The sequence below is a fragment of the Cnephaeus nilssonii genome (assembly GCF_951640355.1).
Source record: "Cnephaeus nilssonii genome assembly, chromosome: 17".
In the NCBI taxonomy this organism is placed as follows: Eukaryota; Metazoa; Chordata; class Mammalia; order Chiroptera; family Vespertilionidae; genus Cnephaeus; species Cnephaeus nilssonii.
The window spans coordinates 948,826-972,009 of NC_137088.1; the positions used below are offsets into that span (position 1 = coordinate 948,826).

The following is a 23,184-nucleotide window of genomic DNA, read 5'->3' on the forward strand; positions in this document are numbered from 1 at the left end:
AGCAGCATGTTTAAATTAACATCTTATATGTGCTTTTAAATATGTACAGATATTAATCATAAGTAGATATTTGGCTATTTCCACCATAAGACAGAGTTTACGTGGTTATATTAATTAAAACTTTTTTGTTTTGTTAATCCTCACCCGAGGATATTTTTCCATTGGTTTTTAGAGAGAATGGGAGAGGGAGAGGCAAACATTGATGTGAGAGAAACACATCAAGTGGTTGCCTCCTGCATGCGCCCCAACTGGGGCTGGAGCCTACAACCAAAGTACATGCCCTGGACCGGAATCAAACCTGGGACCCTTCAGTCTGCAGGCCGACACTCTATCCACTGAGCCAAACCGGTTTCGGCACATGTTATATGTTTTAAGGATGGAATAATGCTTCTATTATTCTATTATCCCTACAAATCAGAAGGGAGCACAATGTCTCAGTTAAGCTGAGTGAAATAGCTTAGATTTTAGCACTTGCTACATTTATGTAAGATTTAAAAGTAGTTCTTTTCTATCCTGGGCAGGCGTCACTATTTTGTAACTTTTGCTCCAGCGTTTCTCCATCTTGGAATCACCCCCAGTATCACATGGGGGCCCATGACTTACCATCTGTCCTACCTCTCTGGTCCTTGGTCCTTGCGGAAGTCAAAACTCCAGGGGGAAACGGGAGAGACCTATAACACTATCCTATCAAATAAAGAGGGAATATGCTAATTGACCCTCATGCTGTCACATCCGCAGCCAATAAGGAGGGAATATGCTAATTACTGCCCCACCCTCAGAGATGGTGGCGCCCCTCCCCTCAGCCCCCCAGGGCCGGCCGAGGCTTGCGCTGCCGGCAGTGGCAACAGCAGAGGTGCGATGGGGTGTGGTCTTCCCCTGATCACTGGGTCTCCTCCCACCAGCGATCTGGGAGCTCCCGGACTGTGAGAGGGGGCAGGCCAGGCTGAGGGACCCCCCCATCCAGTGCATGAATTCTCATGCATCAGGCCTCTAGTCAACCAAAAAAGGTCAAAACCCTCTTCTTTAGGGCCCTTTGGCTGCTGCCTCCTCCACAGGAACTGGCTTCGTGGGGAGCGCCTGCGGTCAGCTGCGGCTGTCCCTGTTCCTCAGGCCACGCAACCTCAACCCGTTTGTTCTGGACTCGGGGCCTAATGGAGCCCTGTGGCCTCGAGGAATGTGGCTGCCCAGCCACTGGTTTTCATCACGTGGAGTCCCCGAACCTTAAAGGCAAACAATTCCCTTTGAATCAATTCGACAAAAAAACACGAAGCCAAGCATGGGTTCAAGACTGGTTTACTTCAGAGCCTGCGATGGCTGGTCAGCGGTGCTAGCCACGCCGTACAACCCGGAGGCCACCACCTCCCTCCAGGCATTCAACCAACAGAATCCCCACGAACAAGATCAGAGACCGAGGGGAGGTCCCTCCTGCTCCCCACATACATCCTTTTCTAACAAGATTGTTTTATAGTCAAATGCAACTCAAACCCATGAACACACCAGCCATCCCAGCATCACTGGTTCCCTCCCATCCCAACAGGCAGCCGAGGCGAAAGGGGGGCTGACTCGTGCAGAAGAAACTTGGCTGCGCCCCAAGGGAGCAGAGGTGGTGAGGGCTGGTGTCTGAGGGTGGGGACCAGAGGAGCCCAACGGGGCCTGTCCAGAATCGGTCTAGTCGGCCCAGCTCCCAGGACGGCATGTTCCTTGGAGACCCCCATTCCGTGGGGCTGGATGAGGAGGCAGCTGGCAACGTGGCCCATCACTCCCTGCCCCTCAGGGAAAACATGATAAACTCGGAGTTTTACCTTCCAACCCACCATTCCGCCCGAGAAACATTCCAGTCATCGCACGCCAGCACCCACGCCCTCCATGCCAGGGCTCCAGCCCGCTGCCACCCTCGGGGGCCCGCTAACACTGATTTGATACTCCTTGACTCATAAAATGACTCTAAAGTCCAAAGCTACCGAGTGCCAGAAGGAAGACACTCCGTACACACTCCCCGTCCCAGAGCCCCCACCCCTGCCCCCACTTTGGGATACCCTCGCTACCATGTTCCCCACGAACCCGGGTGCCGGCGGAGGCTGCCTGAAGTGCTTTCCTGATCGACTCCCAGACCAGGCACCGTCCCGGGAACTGGGCGAGGGCAGGGCCACCCCAAGCAGATCTGTGGCCTGCGAGGCAGGCTGGCGGGTTAGCTCACGCCCGTCGCCAAGGCCGAGTCCAGTGCCCGCGCCCACCGTATCTCAGTCTTTGGCTCAATAGCAGCAGCCAGGACCGCAGTGCCTCCTGGGTGACAGAGCGAGTTCTGTCCGCACTCAGGCTGCCTCTTCTTCCCCCTCCTTTTCCTTCCTAATTAAAAGCAGAGGTAGTCTTGGGATGATAAAATGGCAGTATTGTGACTTGAAGCAGTTAAATAAGTCTCCAGGAGTTAAAAGTAATAATAAAGTGATTGATGAGGTTGAATAAATTAAGACGTGGGTTATCCCTTCCCAGCTGTCTTTGGAGTTTGCCAGCAGCGCCTCCGTGTCTTACTTCTCTCCACTCCCTCCTCCCCGCCCCTCACGAGGGGTCCAGTGCCCAGAAGGCCCCGTGCTGCTCCAGCTGAGGGACCAAGAGGCAGAGCTGGGTTGACGTGCTCGGCACTGGGCCGGTGACGGCCTGGGAGACGGTCCTGAAGCAGGGACGGAGAAGGCGCAGCCAGCAGGGTGCTCTGGCTCCATCCTCGGGGTGTGGAGGGGAGGCGTACGAGGAAGCCCCAGGCCTCTCTCCAAACTGCCCTCGCTGGTTTCTCTGCAGTGAAGAGGGGAGGGGATGGAGCAGGCGCCGGCCGCTGCTGTCCGCCGGCCGCCACTCAGAGCTTCTTCAGGCGGCTGTACATCTCCCTCTTGCTCTTCTCCCCGGCCCAGGTCCGGCTCTTGGTGCGGAACTTCTTCAAGTCTTCTTTAAAGTCCTCATGGTGCATGGGCCGGTAGCTGGGGGGCTCGCAGTGAGACTAGGGGACAGGGCGGGCGAGGTCAGGGTACATCTGTCTCTCTCCTAACCCTGCTCCCTCCCGGGTGCTGGGAGACTGAGCAGCAATGCAGCCGGCCAGTGGGTTCTAAGGCCCCTCTTGCGCCAGGCAAATCCCCAGACACCCAACAAAAAGCCGTGACCACCAGGCAGATCCCACCGTCCCGCCTGGCAAGGGGCCGCCATGCTCCCAGAGCCCACCTCACCTGGCATTTCAGGAAGAACTCCTTGTACCCGCCCTTCAGGATGTACAGCTCAGGGTAGTGGAGTTTGGGGTACTCGTTGCTGAGCCGATCTCTCTCTCTCACGTAGCGGCACCTACAAAGGAGAAGGCGCAGGTCAGCGCTTCCAGCAGAGAAACAGGAGCAGCTCCGGGCAGAGCGGGCGGGGCCGCAGCACTCACCAGTGCGGAGCGGGATCCTGGCCGCCGCGTGGGAGCCGAGTGTCCCAGCCAGTGCCACGGCTCCGCACTGGAAGGCAGACACGTCTTCCCCAACTTCCTTTCTCCGAGTGAAACGGCCCTAGCACGCCCAGCCTCTGCCACTGGCCTCCACCTCCTCTCCCCCCAGCCACTGCGGCCCCCTCGCTGCCGCCCCAGCCGGGAGCCCCGCCTCCGCTCTGCTCGTTCCCAGAAGCACTTCCTACGGGCGGCAGAGTCCACACGTTTATGATGCCGGCTGGTCCCGGACTATTCTGGAACGCAGGCTCCTTAAGGCAGGGGCTGTCCTGTCCGCTGCCACCTCCCACCCGACAGCACCGGAGGGGAACAGCGAGGACCTGCAGTGCAGTCCCACCAGGAGAGGAGCGTCAGGTCTGCTCAGCCACCGCTGCGGGTGACCCTGGTTCTGTGTGCTGCTCGGCAAAGTCCCTCCCCCGGGAGACAGCTGCCCACAGACGTAGGACGGTCACACCTGCCAGGTTCTTGTGGTTGTGTGTGTGGTTCTGTGTGTGCAAATGCATCGACATGCTAGCAGCTGATGAGATCAGTGAAACTCGGCAGGAATACCACCCTTTGGAGTTTGCAATGGTCCGAGATAAAAAGGTGGCGCTTTTTTCCGCAATCTTGGACCCTGTGGAGCAACACAGTGGCTCCTGGTGGCAAACCAAACAGAACCAGAGTCATCCGGGGAGAGGCAACTCGTGCTCATGGGAAATTCCGAAGCAACCTTCCTGCTAAGGCTACTGGACACAATCCGTGTAATGCTGTACCCCTCAAGGATTTAAACTTACTGAAAATAAATAAAATGGATTTGTTTTCCTGTGTTTTGGTCCAAAAAAAAGGTGGCCAAGACCATGGCGTAGAAGTCTCTCCTGGAACCTCCTCGCCGAGCTGCACCCCCTGCCACCGCTCATCTGTCAGCACGTGTCATCCTGTCTCCCTACTGGGACGTCCTGCAGCGGGTCCCGTCAGACCTGCTCACGGCCACGCCCTCTGCCTCCGTGCACCTGGCCGGTCCCAGTCCTCTCGAAGGGACACGGACGATGGCCGGGCAGCTGCCTGCCCCTCCCCCAGCCTTTCAATAGCAGCACCTCGGGCCGTTCCAGCACCAGCTCCGCTCCGTCAGCGAGTGCGGAGGATGCTGGTGAGCGTCTGATATTACTTCAAACCTCAAGTGAATGTTGCTCTACTGTAATCACTTTCACCTATTTTGGCATAAAAGATGCTTTGGTAACAACAGGGCCTTAGACACCAGAGCCCCAGCGGAAGTGTGTGCCAATGAGGGGCATGTGTGGGGCATTTCGCCCCTCCCCCCAATGTGGCAATACCGTGCGAGCATACAACCCACTCCTGCGCAAGCACGGACTGGACGCATGTTTCAAGCCCCACATCCAGTTCCGAGTGAGGACGCCACACTTTCCTGGCGTGTGAACAAAGAGCCACCACCCCGCTCCTCAGGTGTCCCCTGGGGACAGTAGCCCCAGGTAGAGGGAAGGACAGCGGGGACACAGGAAAGCGGGGGCTGACCGCCACGTGAAGGAGCTGAGCAGTGAGCCAGACCGCAAGCGGCGGGGGCTCACTCAGGAGGGAGCTCACTCAGGAGGGGGTGCCGGCAGAGGCCAGGCCCCGGGGAGAGGCAGGGGCACCTCCAGCATCAGAGGCAGTGGGACCGGAGAAGCCCGCAAGCCCCGCCCCGGACGGCCAGGCCCCGCCCACTCGCTCCACGCCAGGAAGCTGCTCATGGCATCAGGTGGCTGCTCAGTGGGGAAGCATTTCAGAGAACACCACCACACGGGCGGGGATCGGTGCTCTCACACCCAGAGCCCCGTGCCAGGTGCCCACCCAGCCTGGGGATGGCCCGCGGCCGGCCATCGGGGCTGCGGGGAGCACAGCCACACTCACATGCGCGGGCCCCGCTCGGAGGAGAACTCGCAGTGGAACACCACGATGACGCGCTTGCCGTCGGCGGGAGAGATGGGCTTCTTGAGCAGGAAGTCCTCCACCTCGTCCTCCATGTGCAGGTTCACGGCGCCCTGCGGAGACACAGACTCAGCACCGCCTCCCGCTGCGCGGCGGTCCCACACGCAGCTCTTACACGGGCGCCTCGACACGCCACGACGCGCGCACTTCCCGAGTGCTACGTGTGGATTCGGGGACTTTCAAAAGCCACAGACAGTGACAAACAGGAACAGCATTTTTAAAGCACCCTCACTACGTGTCAACACTGTTTTACTGGTTAAAAGATTGAAATGCACAAGCAGCTACTTCCTTCCCGGGAAAGTGTGTCCCAACACCCCTTCCCACAGGTGGCCTGACCGAGCCCTGTGCCAGGCCCGGGGTCTGCAGGCCCGGCTCGGAGCAGTGGGCACCGCCCGGACATGCCGTGCGGGTGACGGAGCGCCTGCTGCACGAGGTGGCAGCCGTGCAGACCAGGACCATCCTGTGAGCACCCAGGAGGCAAGTGCCTTTTCCACAGCAGCCTCTCAATTCCACACCAGCCTGTGAGCTCACAAGCAGCCAGGGGTCCCCACACCCCCGTCAGTCACAGACGCTGCCAAGGGCCCCTTTTATGCCTTCCACGACAGCAGGGCTCCCCCCGGCCTCAGGAACCCTTACCTTGATGTGGCCGCCCTCATATTCATATGGGTACCGGCAGTCAATGATCACAAACTCTTTAATGAGGTTGGCAAACTTGCCATTCAAAACAGATGCCATCTGTGGAGAAAGGCCAGGAGAATCAGCGTTGGCTGCAGGAAATAACGAGAATCAAACAGTTCACGCGAGGCAGGTTCCGAAAGCATGGCTTACAATTTCTGGAGAGATGTACTTGAGATCCTGATGCTTCCCGGCGACCGTGTGGAAGAGATAGCCCTTAGAGAGAGAGAGAGAGAGAGAGACAGTCAGCACACGCTGACGCTGCGCTCCTGCGGGAGAGGCAGCTTTAAAACACTACCGCGCCCGGCCAGAGTGGAGCAGTGGCTGAGCATCGACTTAGGAACCAAGAGGCCACGACTCGATTCCTGGTCAGGGCACGTGTCCAGGTGAGAATTTCCGTTTTAATCCTGGACCTTCTGAAAAACCTTTTGACACAGATCTGTGGGGAGGCTATAGATTTCTGCTTGCTTACGCTCTTCTGCATTTCTGTCTTTATAATAAGCAACACAGCTCCCTGAGAGCCTGCCTTGGGGTTGGAGAATGGCTTCCTACTTAGACTCTCTGATCAGCACCAGTGAGGTCTACCATCCCACAGAGACCTTTAAAAATTTCAAGCTGTGTCCCCGTGGGGACACCCCAGGAGCCACCTCAGAGAGGGGAAGGCGGGGTGGGGGTGGGGGGTAGGTAACCCCATCCACCCTGCATTATAGCTAGAGGCTCGCCATTACCTTGGAGAAGTCTCCTATGAGGTCCCTTGGGTCATTATCCAAGATATTCTCAATGGTCCCTTTTGGGGGAGATGCCACGGCGGGAGACAGATGTGGAATCTGTAACGAATGGAAGGTGGGAAGTGAGGCCAGGGTTGGAAACAGGGCTTCTGAGAACACGCCCCTGGAACACGTCACAAGGAGACTGAAATGTTCATGTTTACACTTAGCAAACGAAGACTTTTCCTATTTGGCTGAATCTAGAGTGAAAAAAGAAGGCCCACTAACTAGGCCTATTTTTTTCAGCGTCAAACTGAATTTCCCTGAAACTAAGTTTTCCTTGCCCCTCCGCCAAGCAGGAATAAAAGTAAGGTTGGGTCTAGATACGAGGCCTCTCAACCAACTGCAACATACAGAACTTCTTTAGATCCAGATTTGAAAAACAAAGGCAATTTGTTGACATGTACACAACAGTTTCATAAACGTTCTTGCCCTTTAACCTAGAATTCTGCTTTTAATTAGAAAAACAAACTTTCGCTGAAACCGGTTTGGCTCAGTGGATAGAGCGTCAGCCTGCGGACTCAAGGGTCCCAGGTTCAATTCCGGTCAAGGGCATGTACCTTGGTTGCGGGCACATCCCCAGTGGGGGGTGTGCAGGAGGCAGCTGATCAATGTTTCTCTCTCATCGATGTTTCTAACTCTCTATCCCTCTCCCTTCCTCTCTGTGAAAAATCAATAAAATATATTTTAAAAAAAAAGAAAAGAAAAACAAACTTTCCTAAAGTATCAGGCACCTAGAGTAATTATAAAATACAAGGCATCAGGCCTAGATGTTTCCATGCCTGTGATCAGCCTTTTAGACGATGGCTGTTTGTTCAAACCTTTTCATGCTACAGAAAATACGGCACTTTCCCAGCTTATTGTCTAATGCTAATACCAAAACCTGATGTAGGAAAGTGCAATGCAAGGAAATTATATAAACAAAAACAATTGGAAGTAAGCCAAACAGGACATTTCAGGAAGAAAAATAGCTTTCAAACCAGGAAGTCTATGAAGCCAACTTATATAAACAGCTGATGAAAATGGAGCCTCCCAGCGGGGATGCAATCCCGTCCCCAAGGCGTTAGCTCCTGGAGGAAACGGGGAGGGAGGCAGAGCGCAGAGACCTCTCTGCCCAGAGACCAGGGCTCTGAAGACGGGTCACTGGTCCACAGGTGCGGCAGGCGGTCCAAAGGACGAGCCCTAGTCAGTTTGACTCAGGGGACAGACTGTCAGCCCGCAGACTGAAGGGTCCTGGGTTCGATTCTGGTCAAGGGTACCTCAGTTGCAGGTTCGATCCCCGGCCCCGGTCAGGGCGCCTGCGGGAGCAACCAATCGATGTGTCTCTCCCTCTCCCTTCCACTCTCTTAAAAACCAATGGAGAAGTATCCTCGGGTGAGGATTAACAGCAGCTTAGAGCTGTACCGCTGCCTAGCTGTAACAAAGTGGCCCAATCTCCACTCCACTGGGATGATGTCAATGGAGGCCAGCAGGGAGCGGAAATCCCACTGCTGCCCAGCAAAATGAGGCTTCCTCCACCCCACACACATGCCCCGAGGCCGAGCTGGGGCAGTGACTTCCACCTGAACTTCCATCCCACCTTCCCCACACTGTCAGAGGAGACCTGCGAAAACACCCAAAATGTACAGATGCAACTGAAAACCCACTTGTCAGAGCAGGAGCCAGGAAAACCTCCACCCGAATAGGAAAAGACAACCAACAGAAGCCGACACCATGGCAGATGCTGGATTACAAACATTCCTCAGCGAATGAGAGCAGAAGGCAGGCCTCAGCAGAGCCCGGCGGGAATTTTAGAACCAAGAGTCCAGCGTCGCTCTCCCTGCACACCCACCTCCCGGGGCTTCTCCGGACTGGCTGCCGGCCCGGGACTGGCCCTGAGGACGCTCTTCCTCCGCTTCGTGTTTCCCGGCGGGGACAGCTCCCGGGACGGGTCTGGTCTTTTCAGCAAGGAGCGCAGGGCGGGGCTGCCCGCGGGAGTGGAGTCCAACAGCTTGCATCGGTTGCCCTTTGGGAAAACACATAAAACCCCATTATCCACAAGCCATGCTCTCAGCACCTCGCTCCACAACTGGCCTAACGCAACTCCAGGTGGGGATACCTACAAGTGAAATAGAATCTTTGAGCACAAAGCCGAGATAAACCATGTTCCAGATGGTGGGCAGATTTTTGTGTGCAAATGTTGAAAAGCCTGGACACGAAGTCCAGGCGCTCCGGCTGCAGCTCCGTGGTTAGAGCACCGGCCTCCGTACCCAAGTGTCTCAGGCTCCATCCCTGCCCCCGGCTGGGACGTGTGTGGGAGGCAACCAATCGCTGTGTCTCTCACATCAATACTTCTCTCTTCCTCCCTCTCTCCTCCCTCCTTTCCACTCTCTAAGTCAATGGAAATGTCTCTTCCCTCCTTGGATGAGGATTTTAAAAAAAAAGGTCCAAGAGACCCCGGGACAGAAGACAGCAGCGGCCTGAGGGCCGAGTGCCAGAGGGGCCCGCTCCTCAGCGCTCCGGGGAAAGGCTGCTTTGAGGCTAACCAGGGCCACCGCCTGTGACGCCGCTCCACAGGGCCACACCGACGCCCACCTGCACCCACAGCCGGTGCTGACGGCCATCAGTCACTGTCGCTGGGTCCCCCTCCAGCACTCCTTCCTGGGTGACCACCAGCCTCCCTTGCCCACCGTGAGGCACCCTCTGACTGCCCATGCCTCCGCTCTTCCTGCTCCACACACACAGCCCTGCCGGCTCCTGCAGGGCCGGCTCCCGCACCAGCTGCTCGTTTTCCGCAGGAGGAACCAGGCCCACTCCTCTTCCCAGGAAGCCCTGTCCCAGCACTTCACCCGTCAGCCCACCCCTCGCTCATGGCTCGAGTCTCCGTGTTCTCCTGGCTGTGCTCCGCATGTGCTGCCGTCTCTCCACGTTCCGTGGACAGGAAAGCACGTGGCAGTCCGGCAGGCCCTCTCTACCCTAAAGAAAGCAGGGCAATCCAGCAGGCGCTCTCTCCTGGTGAAACAGGGCCAGGGCTCTCCGAGGAGGAGGAGCCGTGGCTGCGGCTCACGGCTGGGGAGTGGGTGTGGATGGTGTCTGTGCTGGAGTCTTCCTATTCTTGCTGCTGACAAGTTACTCACTCAGAAAGCTTTCAATTAAAATCCAAGCCAAAACCATCGTATGTCACTTAAGAACAACTGATTTCTTAAATGCGATTTAGCAGCTATTTTCCAGATGTCAGCCAGTGATCTTAACCCAGAGTTCACAGAGGCCAGGGCTGTACAGAAAGGGCATTAGCTGACCAAGAATGGTTGGGATGAACGAGAAATTATAAAAACAAGAACTGCAAGCACACACATTACTGATACTTCCTCACACATTAACGAGGACAAAAAACTTGAAGGGAAATAAAAGGCAGAGCGCATTAACACGAGAAAATACTAGTGACCAGTCAAGGCCCAGAGACCCCAAAACAGAATCTCAAATGAAGCCATTTTTGTGGTGATGTGAGCAGAGGGTTAACTTCCTGTTTGCTCTAGTCCAGCCTGTCAGAGGCCCAATGACCCACCAGAATCACTCACCACGTTTGTGGTTCTTCTCATGACCAGGGGAGCTGTCCAGAGACTTGCCATGCAGGAGGAGGTCTCCTCATCATTCTAGAGAGAGAGAACGTGACAAAGGTCCGCAGAGATGAGCACTGGTTTAAATGCTGGCGTGACTTTGCCTAAATACCATCTAATGTTCTTTTCCCCACTCCCCGACATTGTACAGCGAGAAGAGGATCACATTTTAGAGTTCAGTCATCTGAACACAGCACCCCCCTATCCATACAGGAGGAGGTACGGAATTTAATCCATAAGGACATTTCAAATCCTCACCAAATAAACAAAAACATCAGCTAATTCAAGCCCTGGGAAATCGCTGGACCTTTTCTTCCCCCACCATACTTGTTCACACGGGTTCTCCCGGGGTAGTTAGTGGAACCGACAGGAAAACACCCAGTACCTTCAGATTCTCTCCATCAAGAAGGTCCATGAAGCCATCATCTTCATCAGACAGAGTGGCAGTCACGGGGGACTGGGGCATAAAGAGGGGAACGAAGGTCCCTGGCTCGCTGCTCTCTCTTTCGTTGGAGGAAAGCTACAAGACAGAAGTCATGCCTATTAGTGAGCCATCAGCTCTGGTCTCCTCGGATGGGTCATTAGTTATGAGAAAACACAGAATATTTAAGTAAAATTTTAGCACTACTCAAAGGAATATGAACCCCAGGTTATAAATCTGAGTCACCCTAGCTGGTTTGGCTCAGTGGATAGAGCATCGGCCTGTGGACTGAAGGGTCCCGGGTTCAATTCCTGTCAAGGCACATGCCTGGGTGGCGGGCTCAATCCCTAGCAGGGGGTGTGCAGGAGGCAGCTGGCCAATGATTCTCTCTCTCATTGATGTTTCTCTCTCCCTTCTTCTCTGAAATCAATAAAAATATATTTGAAAAAATAGTGATTCGATATCCACATACAGTACTAAGCAGTGTGAGGCCAAGTAGCCTTCACAAAGAACCCTTCCCCAAAGCAATTCCCCTGCCAGCAGGACCCGGATAGCCTTTTGGGAAAGACAGGCTTATCAGCGGCGGTAACCAGTGAACACAGCACCCCGAGGGCTGTGACAAGATGACCATCTGCCAGGATGAGGAGGGCGAGAAGGTGCCGTCCACGGAGACCACCAAGTGGCCCAGCGAATGCTCAGGTCAGGCCCGTTCCGACAGGCAGTCTCATCCCCACTTGCATGTTCCCAGTTAAGTCGCCCAACGCTCTAAGGGTGAGCCTCCCTTTTACTGAACAAACCAGGAGCAATGCTTATGCAGGTTAAAGGTCACAGGGCTCACCTGTTCCCCACCACGCCCTCCCTAGGAAAGAGACCTCTTGGAGTGAACACGGGCATCTCACAGGCAACCCATGTGTTAGACACAGGAAATTTAAGCCACTCAGCAAGCATCGCGGACACTTTACTTCTTTTCTGCGTGCTTTCCAAAGCCAGGGACAGAGCTCAGACATATTTCCCTCCACAGGAACAGGTGGTCCCCACATCAGCCCTACAAGTATCGCTGAGACCCACATCCCTTTGGGGCATGAGTTTGTGATCCTCCAGTGGCCCTGGGCAGACCACTCCCAGCATCCTCTGCAGCAGCCTGCTGTCCTGGCCCTCGCTTTGCTTCTCAACATAAACAAGTTCTGGCGCTCTCTGGTCGTCCACAGGTGCGCCTGAGCACCCCGGGCACACTGCAGGGTCTCGGGTCTCACCCAGCAGAACGCAGGGTAGGCAGCGATCAAGGACAACACCCTTTGATGCTCACACTGGGTAGACCACCAGTTTGTGACCTAGGTTCTTGACCCCCCCTAGATGCAGACGGGCTACAGAAAATGACACACAAATCTCTGAACAGATCACCTTCCTCCACGATTCCTCCACCGATTCCTCCACCACACGAGGAAAGACAGCCGTGCTTGCAGACTAAAAGGACACAAAGCAAACACCCTCTGACACGAGCAAAATCCACCCCATGAGATTAGCACTGCCTGTCCTTGTGTTTACACCGCAGTGGCTGCAATTAGGGGCAGCCAAGTGATCACAGGAAATGCTGGCTTCAAGCACGCACGCACACACACGCACATACACGAAGCATGTTCAGTTTGGATACCCAGCTCTCAAAGGATTACCGTGTCCCTTGGCACATCACCTAAAGCCTGACCACTCTCCCATGTGTAACATGGCAATTCAGCTCCTTCACAGGCCTGTGAGATGAAAGGTGAGAAGACAGGCCTTCTCCCTCCGCGGGCGCCATGCCTTTCCCTCCTCCCAGTCCCACCCCCCCCGGCACTTCCCCTTTCTCTCGCCTAAGCTCCGGGCCCTTCTGCTCTGTAACTTGTCTCCTGAGCCTCGGCAGCCCACTGGCTCACTTCTACCACCTCCGTAACTTTCAAATAAACTCTCTTATCATTTGAAAAAACAAACAAACAAACAAACAAAACATGCAAGTGCTCTGTGCTGCCCTGGCCCGTGTGGCACAGTTGAGATCACCAGTTCGATTCCCAGTCAGGGCACATGTCCGGGTTTGGGCTCGATCCCCAGTAAGGGGTGTGAAGGAGGCAGCCAATCAGTGTTTCTCTCTCCCCCTCCCCCTTCCTCTCTCTCAAATCAATAAAATCATTTTTAAAAATGCTTTGTGCTAATGTTAGACATAGCAATACTGGCTGACTCATTCCTTAGACCACAAGCCAGTCTGGGGAGTTGTATTTTCAGAAGCATGTTCCCAGCAAAACCTGGAAACAAATGTGATCATTCTGTCCACGCCGGGCCCCTCTAGTCCACAGCCGTCAGATCGCCAGGAGAAAACCTCGGAAGGGATGACAGCTTCTGTCCGGCAAATGAGTGCCCCTGGGCCAGTGGCCCCTCACAACCCAGCAGCCCAGAGACAGTGGTTCCCTGAGACCCACAACTCTTACCCAGCGCCTCTGAGAGAAGCTCAGGTCTTCCCTGCAAACAGCAGTCAGTGCCTCAGCACCAGGATGCTCTGGGAAAGAGCAGGTTTACGTGAGACATGGAACCCACCACAGAATGACCCAGGAAGCCTGCACATTACTTCCCCAGAACTGACCAGGTCAAACATCTTTTGCTCAAGTCCAATATTTCAAACAGACCGTCTCTCACTCAGTTTCTGCCTGTCTCCTCTCCAGACACAGCAAAAACACCAAGAAATGTGACCAACTAGTTTCAAAAGACAAGATCCAAGTGAAGGCATCAAGAGCTACTGCGGTGTCTTCCGTTCCAGGTTACGGTGCTTGGATTCTCTTCCCGTGAGAAACGTCCCTACAGCCAGAGCACGTACCATCCGGGCTGGGGCAGAACTCTGCCTCCGGGTGAAGAGATCGTTACCCTCCTCACGTCGCAGGCAGCCACGAGATGCGGGTCTGATTGGCTTCTTAAACTCAAAGGCTTCCTGCAAGACAGTACAGTCGAGACATCTTCCACGGTCTATGGCACCAGCCAGGGCCTTCGCGATACCTCAGGCGAAACGGACAAGGGAGTGGGCCCTGGTCACTCTGTAAACGCCTCCAACGAAGGATTGTCTCGTTTCTGACCTAACTCCAACACTGGTCTGTGCAGCTAAGCATTTCAAAGGCTGGCGACAGCTGACTTCTAACACAGCGTTGTTTGTCTCACCAGGCTGAATTTCCTAACAAGCACGTCATTGCCAAGTCCACAAAACACTGACTTATACGCTAGTCAACCATTTTTAAAATCCAAAGCCAAGTCAACATGCCTGGGAGCCAAAGCTGTTCACTGCACATTTGTTTGAGAGCTTTCCATTCCCACCTTCTTCCCCACAAGACAAATTTTTCCCTGCGTAAAATTACTGCATCCCAGCCCTGGAGAGAGTGGCTCCGTTAGTTGAGCATCGATTCCCAGTTGGGGCACATGCCCGGGTTGGGGGCTTGATCCCTAGATCCCCAGTAGGGGGCACGTAGAGGGCAGCTGAACCGTGTTTCTCTCTCTAAAATCAATAAAAACGCATTTAAAAATAAAATCACTGTGTTCCGTACTAAAAGCAATGGGGGGAAAAGCCAAACGACAAATCTCACAAAATGCGGAGGGAAAGAAGTCCGAAGTGGTAGAATACACACTGTGGTTCCACTTCCCGCTCATCTAAAAGCACTCGGACCCCCTTCCCTAAGGTGCCCACTTAACAGCGCGTTCCCGGCTCAGGGCAGTGACAGCTGACACCAGAGGCCTCGGGTGCCAGCACCGGACCAAGTGCTGTCTGTGCATCAGCTCATCAACCCGATCGTCCCCCTTCGATTGGACGAGACCTTACAGGCTGTGACGGCCTGAAATCTGGCTTCACAGCCAGCCAGGACAACTCTAACCTATGCCGTTTCCCTTCTAGAACGAGGCTCCAAGCAGGCCACCCTGGGAGAAGCCAAGGCTGGGAGGGAGGGGACCCGGGACACCAGGCCTGGTCCAGGTGTGCACCTGGTCCAGGGAGAAGCCACTCCCGAGGCCGCAGCCTGGCAGGCTCTGAAGGCAGGAGCTCGTTCTCTTCCGGGTCTCTCACCGCTGGCCCAGCCCGTGGAAGCAGGTCTCCCACTGAGTCTGTCAGGCTGTGAGGAGGATGGACTGGCAGTTTAGTGGGGAGAGGAGATGGGGAGATACAGCAAGAAGCCTGGACTTCCGGACGGCAAGCACAGCTCAGCCTCAGTTGCCGTTTCAGTGACTGAAACTCCCGGGGACTTGCCCGCTCTCCTTTCAAACGCCATCAAGCCGCTCTTCCTAAGGCGACCGACAGCCCAGGCCGGGGTCAGCGCACACGGAGGAAAGGAAGTCCTGGGCAGACCTTTCCAGACAAGCTCTCCATGGATGGAAGGACTCCTAAGAGCTCCCGCAGAGCAATGCCTGCTTTCCTGAACCATGTGAAAGGCCTGGGTCAGCTCACTGAGTTCCCACAACAGCCCTACAGGCCGCGGCTGTTCCTGCTCAGAGACAAACCCTAAGGAAGAAACCACTCGCCAGGGCGCGGTCACGGCAGGATGCACGCCCACGTTTCTGCCGCCCAGGCCCACGGTGCCTTCTCCCCGGAAGGAGCCCGGCCCCGGCCCCAAGCCACTGCCCTGTGGGCTCTGCTTCTGCTCCAAGTTAGGCCACGGAGCAGCACTCACGTTTTCCTTATTCTCCTCTGGGTCCATCAGCTGAAAGGCCCCGCGGTCCAGAGAATCTGAATGGCTCCTCTTCAGAGCTGGACTACATCCCAAAAGCTTCAGCTGCCAAAGTGGAAAAGGAGGTCAGGTACATAAAAGAAAGGCAATGGCAACTGTTCTCGAAAGAAGAGACAAGCCACGCGTGGGGCACCCACCCTCCCACTGCAGTAATGTGGCCGGAACGTGAGCTCCCACTGCGTGGCTTCACACGGACTCCCCAAAGTCTACAGCCCTCAGCAGGGACTTGGGATTGACAAGTCACCCCTTCCCAATAACATCGTTTGCACAAAAAGAACCCCTCACGGTTCCATAAAGCTGATAATTAGAGGTGCAGGGAAAAGAGGCAGATTTGAAGTAGCTTTTAGGAATGTTTGAATGCTTTTGAAACTAAGGAAAAGACTTCATTGTCTAAATTCATGTCTACGATTAAGAGCATACTGGCAGCTGTGGGGAGGAAACAGGTATTAGTTCAAAATATACTAGAGGACTAACTTACAGGCAGGGAATTTATTCTCCTCATGGAATTTTCAAGGCTGCAATGAAACCAGAAGGTAAATCATGAGAATAAAGCAAAGAGGCAGGCATGCCCTGGCCGGTTTAGCTCAGTGGATAGAGCGTTAGCCTGTGAACTGAAAGGTCCCAGGTTCGATTCCTGTCAAGGGCATGTACCTTGGTTGTGGGCACATCCCCGGTAGGAGGTGTGCAGGAGGCAGCTGATTGATGTTTCTCTCTCATCAATGTTTCTAACTCTCTATCCCTCTCCCTTCCTCTCTAAAAAAATCAATAAAATATCTTTAAAAAAAAAAAAAAAAAAAGAGGCAGGCATATCAGGACTGTGGACCGAAGGGTCCTGGGTCTGATTCTGGTCAAAGGCACATGCCCAGGTTTTGGGCTTGATCCCCAATGTGGGGTATGCAGGAGGCAACTGGTCAATGGTTCTCTCTCTCTCTGAAATCAATAAAAAATCAGACTGTTGCCCTGGCCGGGTGGCTCAGTTGGTTGGAGCGTTGTCCCATACACCAAAAAGGTCAAGGGTTGGATTCCCTGGGTTGGGCACATACAGGAAGCAACCGACAGACGTTTCTCTTTCTCATCCATGTTTCTTTCCCTTCCCCTCCTTTCCTCTCTATGGACATATCCTTGGGTGACGACTTATCATTTACTTATTTTAGACAGAGAGATCGATTTGTTGTTCCACTTGTTTATATTCATTAGCTGCTTCACCATGACCGGGATTGAACCCAGCAACCTTGGTGTATTGGGAAAATGCTCTAAAACCAACTAAGCTATCCCCCCACCAGGGCATTGGGTGAGGATTTAAAATATAACAGTAGTGCCCTGACCGGTGTGGCTCAGTGGATAGAGCGTCGGCCTGCGGACTGAAGGGTCCCAGGTTCGATTCCGGTCAAGGGCATGTACCTTGGTTGCGGGCACATCCCCAGTGGGGAGTGTGCAGGAGGCAGCTGATCGATGATTCTCTCTCATCGATGTTTCTAACTCTCTATCCCTCTCTCTTCCTCTCTGTAAAAAAATCAATAAAATATATTAAAAAATAATAATAAAAACAAAAAATAATAGTAGTAGTAGTAATAATAATGGTAAGATACCAGACTGTTCATAGGATCCAGGAGTAGTCTTACTAGGGACAGCTAAATCCAGAGTATGACCAATTTCATAAAAAAATTAAGGGAAGTTTTTTCTAAGCACTAACATCTAAAAGCAGTGAATACATACTTTTCTTTACTGTCCAAGGGCCCAGGAGAATCCAGACAGAAGCCTGTGGGAAATAAAAAATGTCTTTTAGGAACAAGTACACAAAACACCATTTTGTCATTAAAATAAGACTCCCTAAGCCAGTGATGGGCAACCTTTTGAGCTTGGTGTGTCAAATTTCGCCAAAAAACTGAGCATAACTCGGGTAGTGTGTCACTTTGAGGAAAAAACTAACTCCAAGATTCTAGTCGCAAATGTTTCATCCTCAGGAGCAGCAAATGTTTCATCCTCCTCGGCATGCGGCCGCGTGTCATCAGAAATGGCTACGCGTGTCAGTGCTGACACGCGTGTCATAGGTTCGCCATCACTGCCCTAAGCCCTAACTGGTTTGTCTCAGTGGACTGAGTGTCGGCCTACAGACTGAAAGGTACCTTGGTTGCAGGCACATCCCCAGTAGGGGGTGTGCAGGAGGCAGCTGATCGATGCTTCTCTCTCATTGATGTTTCTAACTCTCTCTCTCCCTCTCTGTAAAAAAATCAATAAAATATATCTTTAAAAAAAAAATAAGACTCCCTAGTACTGTTTCTTTAGACCAGTCCACAAAGACGGCCTGGACGTTATGCCAAAAATAAAATCGAGTCTTTATACTAGTACGATTGTCAGAAACGTCACATTTCCATGGTATATCTACTAATCTCCCTGGCCTATTTGCAAATACCATCAAGGAAAATGGGATTTGAGGGCGTGAACTAGCCCCAAACCCTCTCATCACTTTGGTTACTCAGAAAGTTACCCAGTAACTTTCTGTGAGTTCCAGCCCCTGGAGAGAACATTCCAAAACCAATGTTCTGGCATAGTTTTGATTTCAAATACCTTATCTCGTCAGACCGTTATGCCTAACTCGGAGGTTCGGGAAACACGACCATGTCATAGGACAAAGTCACCACCAAGGGAGGTGCCCATCTCCCCAGAGGCGGCAGGTGGGACCACTGCCCGGCATGGCCCAGATCAGCGGCCTGCCCCTCTCCACAGGTATCCTTGGGTGCGGATTTACTGACTATTTATTTATGTATCTATGTTGTTCCACTTCTCTAGGCATCCACTGGCTGCTGGGCCGGATCCCGGGGCAGGGGAAGCAACCGCGGAGCGCGTGGACAAGTGGATGGCACCCTGCAACCTTGGTGAACCCCAGTGACCTGGCCTGACTGGTGTTCTCCCTGCCACGTTCCCCGGTGAAAGCGCAGGTTTCAGCAAGACTGCTCCCCACACAACGGGCACAGGATGAGCGGCGAGGGCCAAGTACCTGAATCTGTGGACTCGGAGGAACCCATTCTCTGCAGACTGCCGTTCTTGGCCTCCGGCGGCTCGCCCACACTGAAAACAAGAGGAAGAATCCGTGTTTCTGGGCCACAGCTACGGGCTTCCAGCCTCACAGGGCAGATCTCGGACCCAGCACCCCGGCAGAAAGGATGAGGAAGGGGCGGGTGCAGGCAGGGGGACTAGGATGAGTGCCGGAGTGTTTCCGGGGGTGCGAGCCTGTGTTCTGTGGGCACTGAGCTAGGAGCAGCCACCAAACACACGGGAAACAAGCCTGCAGGACACGTGCTTCCTTAGGAAGCCCATGTCCAAGGTCGCAGGGAAAGCAGCTTCTCTTCGGGAAAACACGGTGGGATGCTCTTTTTAATTTTTTTTTCTCTCCGAGAAGCCCAGAGAATTTAGTACAGGAAGTTGAGTAAAAAGGCCCGGCTCTAGGCATGCATGCGGGTGGACATCGGGAATGTGCAGGGAGCGAGGGATCCCCAGGGTTTTGCACAAAACCCCGAGAGAGAAAATGCCACGTTCCTTTGTTGAGCAGGAACCAAGCTCACAGGAAACGAGGATCCTGCAAGATGGTGCGGCCAAGGGTGCGAGTGGGGCCTCGGAGGGCCTGTCTTTGCCCAGGGGGGTCCCGGCATGGGGGGTGGGGGGGTCCAAACAGCCTCCTGGGACCAGGACAGAAGCGGGCAAGGCAGGGCAATCCGAAAGGCCAGGGCAGCGAAGGTCGGGGGGCCAGGCCGCCCCCACACCCCGCCGGGCCTGGCTCAGGGCTGACGGCGGCCCTGGAGGGTCCGAACGGCCTCCCCCGCCCCGCATTCCTCCTGGGGGGAGGGTGCACATGGCGAGCCCCCGCCAGGCCGGGCCGCCCCCGGACGGCGACAGGTCTGGCCCTTCCTGCGGCCCGTTTCCCGGCCCGATCACCCCCCGAGAGCCCCGCCCGCCCCTCCTCACCTGCCCAGGCCCTGCAGCTGGCCCATGGTGGCCGTCAGGTTGGTGACAGGCGACAGGCCCCCGGCGGCCGGCTCGCCGCTGAAAAGCGCCTTCACGACGGGCGGCGGCCCGGGAGGGGGGCTGCAGGCGAAGAGCAGGCGGCGGCGGTGCGGGGGCTCCGGGCCCAGTTCCATGGCCGCGCCCGGCCGCCCAGGGGGGGACTCCGGCTCCCTCTGCCTCCGCGGCGCCCGTCCGCCCCGCCGGCACTGGCCTGGGCCGCGCGCCCCGCCGTCGGTGCCCTCGGCTCAAACACAAACACGACCCCGCGGTTCAGGGACGCGGCTGCCGCGGAAGAAGCGGCGCGGACGGGCGGGCGGGCGGGCGGGCGTCCGGCCCCAGCAGGCGCCACCCACACGCACGGGTGCTTCCCGCTCACCCCGCGAGGCCGGCGGGCGGGCGGGCGCCGGCAACCTGAAGGTTAAATCCAAACAAGCGCGGCGGGCCGGGGAGGGAGAGCGGCCGGAGCGGAGAGGCCTCAGCCCGGGCCCACGCTGCCTTCGCTTCGTCCTCGGCCCCTCGCCCGCCCGGACCGCGCACAGACCCGCCGCCCGGCCTGCCTCCTCTCTCGTGGACTGTCGCGGCGCTGAGCCCTTTCGCGCTAATAGCTGCTCCCTAGGACCCGCCTCCGCCCCGCCCCGCTCCCTTTCCTAGTTGGCGCCAAACGGAGCCCACCAATCAGCGAGCGGCCCCGCCCCCTGGCTCCCGACTGGCAGCCGGGCTGAACCACGAAGAGGGGGCAAAGGACGCAGCTCGCGGGACCCAGCGAGGTCACGTGCTCGCCGAAAGGGGCGGGGCCCCGGGGAGACCCGAGCGGATCCGAACGGGAGCGAGCTCCGAGGTCAATGAAAAGTCCCAGCAGCTCCTGGCGAGGCGCGGTCGGGACGGAATGGCCGCTCTTGGCCCATTGCATGCTGGGAAGCGTAGTTCTCAGCCCGCGCGGCCGTCCCGTTGCTACCTGCCCGGCTTGGGCTGCAGATGCTTGGCCCCGGGCTCGGCACCCCAGCCCCTGAGCCGCGGGGGGGAAGCTGGAGGCGGCCTTCCGGGCCCTCGAAGGCCCGGCTGAGCCCAGCCTGGCAGGACTGCGGGCCCCGCTCTGCCGCACGGGTCTCCACGCCCCGGGTTTACGTTTGATAACGAGGGAGGGACGCGAATGACCCCTGGACTGGGCGCTGCCCTCCCAACCCCCGTTCCACACCCTGCGGCTGAGCTGGCCCTGCAGGAAGGCGCGGGCTGTGGGCCTCAGCATCCTTTGCTCGCCTCCATTTTAGCTCTGACTATGTTTTCTGAGAGTCACTTCCTTCTCCTCCACCCTTTCTTAGCTCCTAGCTACGCCATCACTAATCATGGCTGACACAGGCAGCGCGTCTGTACCAGGCCCTCTTCCAAGCGCGTTATCTGTATTATTATTTGTTTTTTCTTCTTAAAGGTTGACGCAAGTGTGGAGGGTGATTTTTATACTGTTGGGGCCATCTTCCGTTGTGAACGGGAGCCAAAGGAAAAGCCTAATTTAGCCACATCCTCCCCCATGGCTGTGGGTCTGCTCGCCCAGGCCCCGGAGCAGCAGGAGGGCCGGGAGGGCCTTGCCCTGCGAACGGGGCGGTTTGAGTTACTGGATGCTGCTCCGGGGCAGGTCGGTTTGCTCCCGAGAGCCTACCACTTGGCTAGATCCACACCGACTGGGTCATCACGTCCTTGGAAAATGCTGGAAGAACCCCCTCACGCCCCTGCACACACCCCTGAGCTTCCCGGGACATCTCTGCTCCGACGCCCTGACCGACATTCCCGCGTTATCATCTACCTTCCTGGGGCCACAGGCTCCACTTTTGTTTCTGTGATTATTTCACCGGGTGCGTCCACCCAATGACTGCAAACTCTAAAGGGTAGGGCCCTGCCTTTCCCTTTCTCGACTCGGTACCACCCCAGTGCCCGCCTGGGTCAGGGGACCCCTGGGGACATGGAGACCGATGCTCACTGCAAAGAAAAGGTGTGCAAGCTCTGAGTGTTGAACAAGGGAGTCTGACCTGGCATGTCAGGAGTTCTGAGGAGGCGCCGGGCCCAATCCTCTCCTCGGGGTGGGGAGGAAGGCTGTGCAGGCTGAGTCTCGGGGGAGGCCCCGAGGGTGCCAGAAAGCCAGTCCGAGGAGAGGCGCGAGGGGAGGGCCCAGACGCCCCGGGGCTGGCAGACCACACGCTGGGACTGGAACTTTTCTCTCTCAAGGGCAATGGGGAAACAGTGGAAGAGCTGATGTTTACATTTTAGAAGGTAACCCTGACTCCAGGGTGGAGAGTGGAGTGGGGAGCAGCAGTGGGTAGAGCTGGGGGACCCCTTTGGAGGGCATCCCGTGGTCCTACTACGAACTAGGGAGGGGAGGGGACGGTGCAGAGGAGAAAGGAGGCCTTGGGTCCCACCTGTGGGGGGTGAGAGAGCTGGACTCCACTGTGCTCCTCAGTACGGCAGCCGGCCGGCTCCCGGCTCCTCCCTGCCTCTCCGTGGCCACCAAAATAAAACGTGGCTTTTACATCTGCATTACGTTTCGCAATGCCCTGTGTCTTTTGTCTGGAGAAGGGATTCTCCTCCTTAAAAACAAAAGCAAGAATAAATAAACATACAGAGAGACTCCGGGCTCGGTCCAGGCTGAGGCCCGGCCGGTGGCCTAACCAAACCACACTGCGTTTGAGGTCGTGCGTGGTTTTCCATACGCTGAAATTTTGTGATTCGGTTAAACTCGGTACCTCTGCGAAGAGGACCCACTTATTTTTTTCTTTCCAAAATGGCAGCCTCCAGCCTAGCACGAGTGTTCGATCTGTACCAAGTGATGCTGAGAGAGAGCAAGCAATTCAGCACCTACAATTACAGAACTTACGCTATTAGGAAGATAAGAGACGCCTTCAGAGAAAATAAGAATGTGAAAGATCCTGTAGAAATTCAGTGTCTAGTGAATAAAGCCAAGAGAGACCTGGAAATTATTCACCGACAGGTCCACATTGGCCAACTGTATCCGACTGACAAGCTTATCATTGAGAAGCAGGAGAAGCCCAAGACCTAAAGACCAGCACCATCAGCCACCACGGACCACCTCCAGCACCCACTCTGTGCTTGGGACTGGGACCCCAATGGACCCCGAGTGGCTTCTTGCATCAGCTTCCATAATAACCTCTTGCTCAGCCTGCCCTGTAGAAACTGACACAGTCGATTGAGTGAGGTTTCCATTCTCCTGCAGCCTTAGTGGCAAGGGTGGCTGTCTCTCCTTGGTTCAGTGTTAGAATGAAGAGCCGGTGCTCACTCCGAATAATGCTGCGTGTTATTGTGTCTCCTCTCTACCCTTCCCCCCCACCTTGGTAGCTCATCACCACTTGTACAGAGCATCTCCAGACTTTGTTTCTTAGTCCTCAACAATAAACAGGATTGACTCCCTAAAAAAATAAAAATAAAAAATAAATATCCATCCACACACGCAGGGGAGCCTCCTTGCTCAGACATAATCCGAGAAGCGATTTGCTCGGAAACAACCCTTTTTCCAGCAGAAATAATGTCAATTGAATTAGTGCACTTCTGCTGATGCCCTGTTTCAACC

At 55.4% G+C, this 23,184-nt stretch overlaps 2 protein-coding genes across 4 annotated transcripts; one reads left to right on the top strand and one right to left on the bottom strand.

Annotated features, from left to right (window-relative positions):
• Positions 1-1,287: 1,287 nt before the first annotated feature.
• On the bottom strand, positions 1,288-20,173 carry CDC25A (cell division cycle 25A). 3 transcript variants are annotated; one of them, XM_079795125.1, is made up of 15 exons: positions 19,572-20,173; positions 18,607-18,677; positions 17,325-17,367; positions 16,087-16,123; positions 15,552-15,653; positions 13,724-13,834; positions 10,849-10,983; positions 10,425-10,499; positions 8,699-8,872; positions 6,829-6,927; positions 6,254-6,316; positions 6,062-6,160; positions 5,348-5,478; positions 3,213-3,324; positions 1,288-2,989 (listed from the first exon to the last, which is right to left on the bottom strand). In XM_079795125.1, the coding sequence occupies exons 1-15, from the start codon at positions 19,742-19,744 to the stop codon at positions 2,849-2,851; spliced, it is 1,566 nt and encodes a 521-aa protein (XP_079651251.1). In that variant the 5' UTR covers positions 19,745-20,173; the 3' UTR covers positions 1,288-2,848. The 3 variants fall into 3 exon arrangements, 2 of the variants coding, with proteins under 2 accessions (XP_079651251.1, XP_079651252.1); XM_079795126.1 differs by lacking the exon at positions 13,724-13,834; XR_013814852.1 differs by lacking the exon at positions 1,288-2,989 and having other exon boundaries at positions 3,214-3,324; positions 3,410-5,478.
• A 2,207-nt stretch (positions 20,174-22,380) lies between these two features.
• On the top strand, positions 22,381-22,684 carry LOC307113184 (LYR motif-containing protein 4-like; the record flags this gene model as incomplete). Its single annotated transcript, XM_079794608.1, has 1 exon — positions 22,381-22,684. The coding sequence occupies one exon, from the start codon at positions 22,381-22,383 to the stop codon at positions 22,654-22,656; it is 276 nt and encodes a 91-aa protein (XP_079650734.1). The 3' UTR covers positions 22,657-22,684.
• Positions 22,685-23,184: the final 500 nt, after the last annotated feature.

What these genes read in the sequence shown, in the direction of transcription:
- CDC25A (XM_079795125.1), bottom strand. Translation starts at nt 19,744, where the DNA reads ATGGAACTGGGCCCGGAGCCCCCGCACCGCCGCCGCCTGCTCTTCGCC. An exon ending in CAGCTGCAGGGCCTGGGCAG is followed by an intron (nt 18,678 to 19,571) that starts GTGAGGAGGGGC and finishes TCTTGTTTTCAG; the next exon opens with TGTGGGCGAGCCGCCGGAGG. An exon ending in TCCGAGCGGGGCCCGCGCAT is followed by an intron (nt 3,325 to 5,347) that starts GTGAGTGTGGCT and finishes TCTCCTTTGTAG; the next exon opens with GTGCCGCTACGTGAGAGAGA.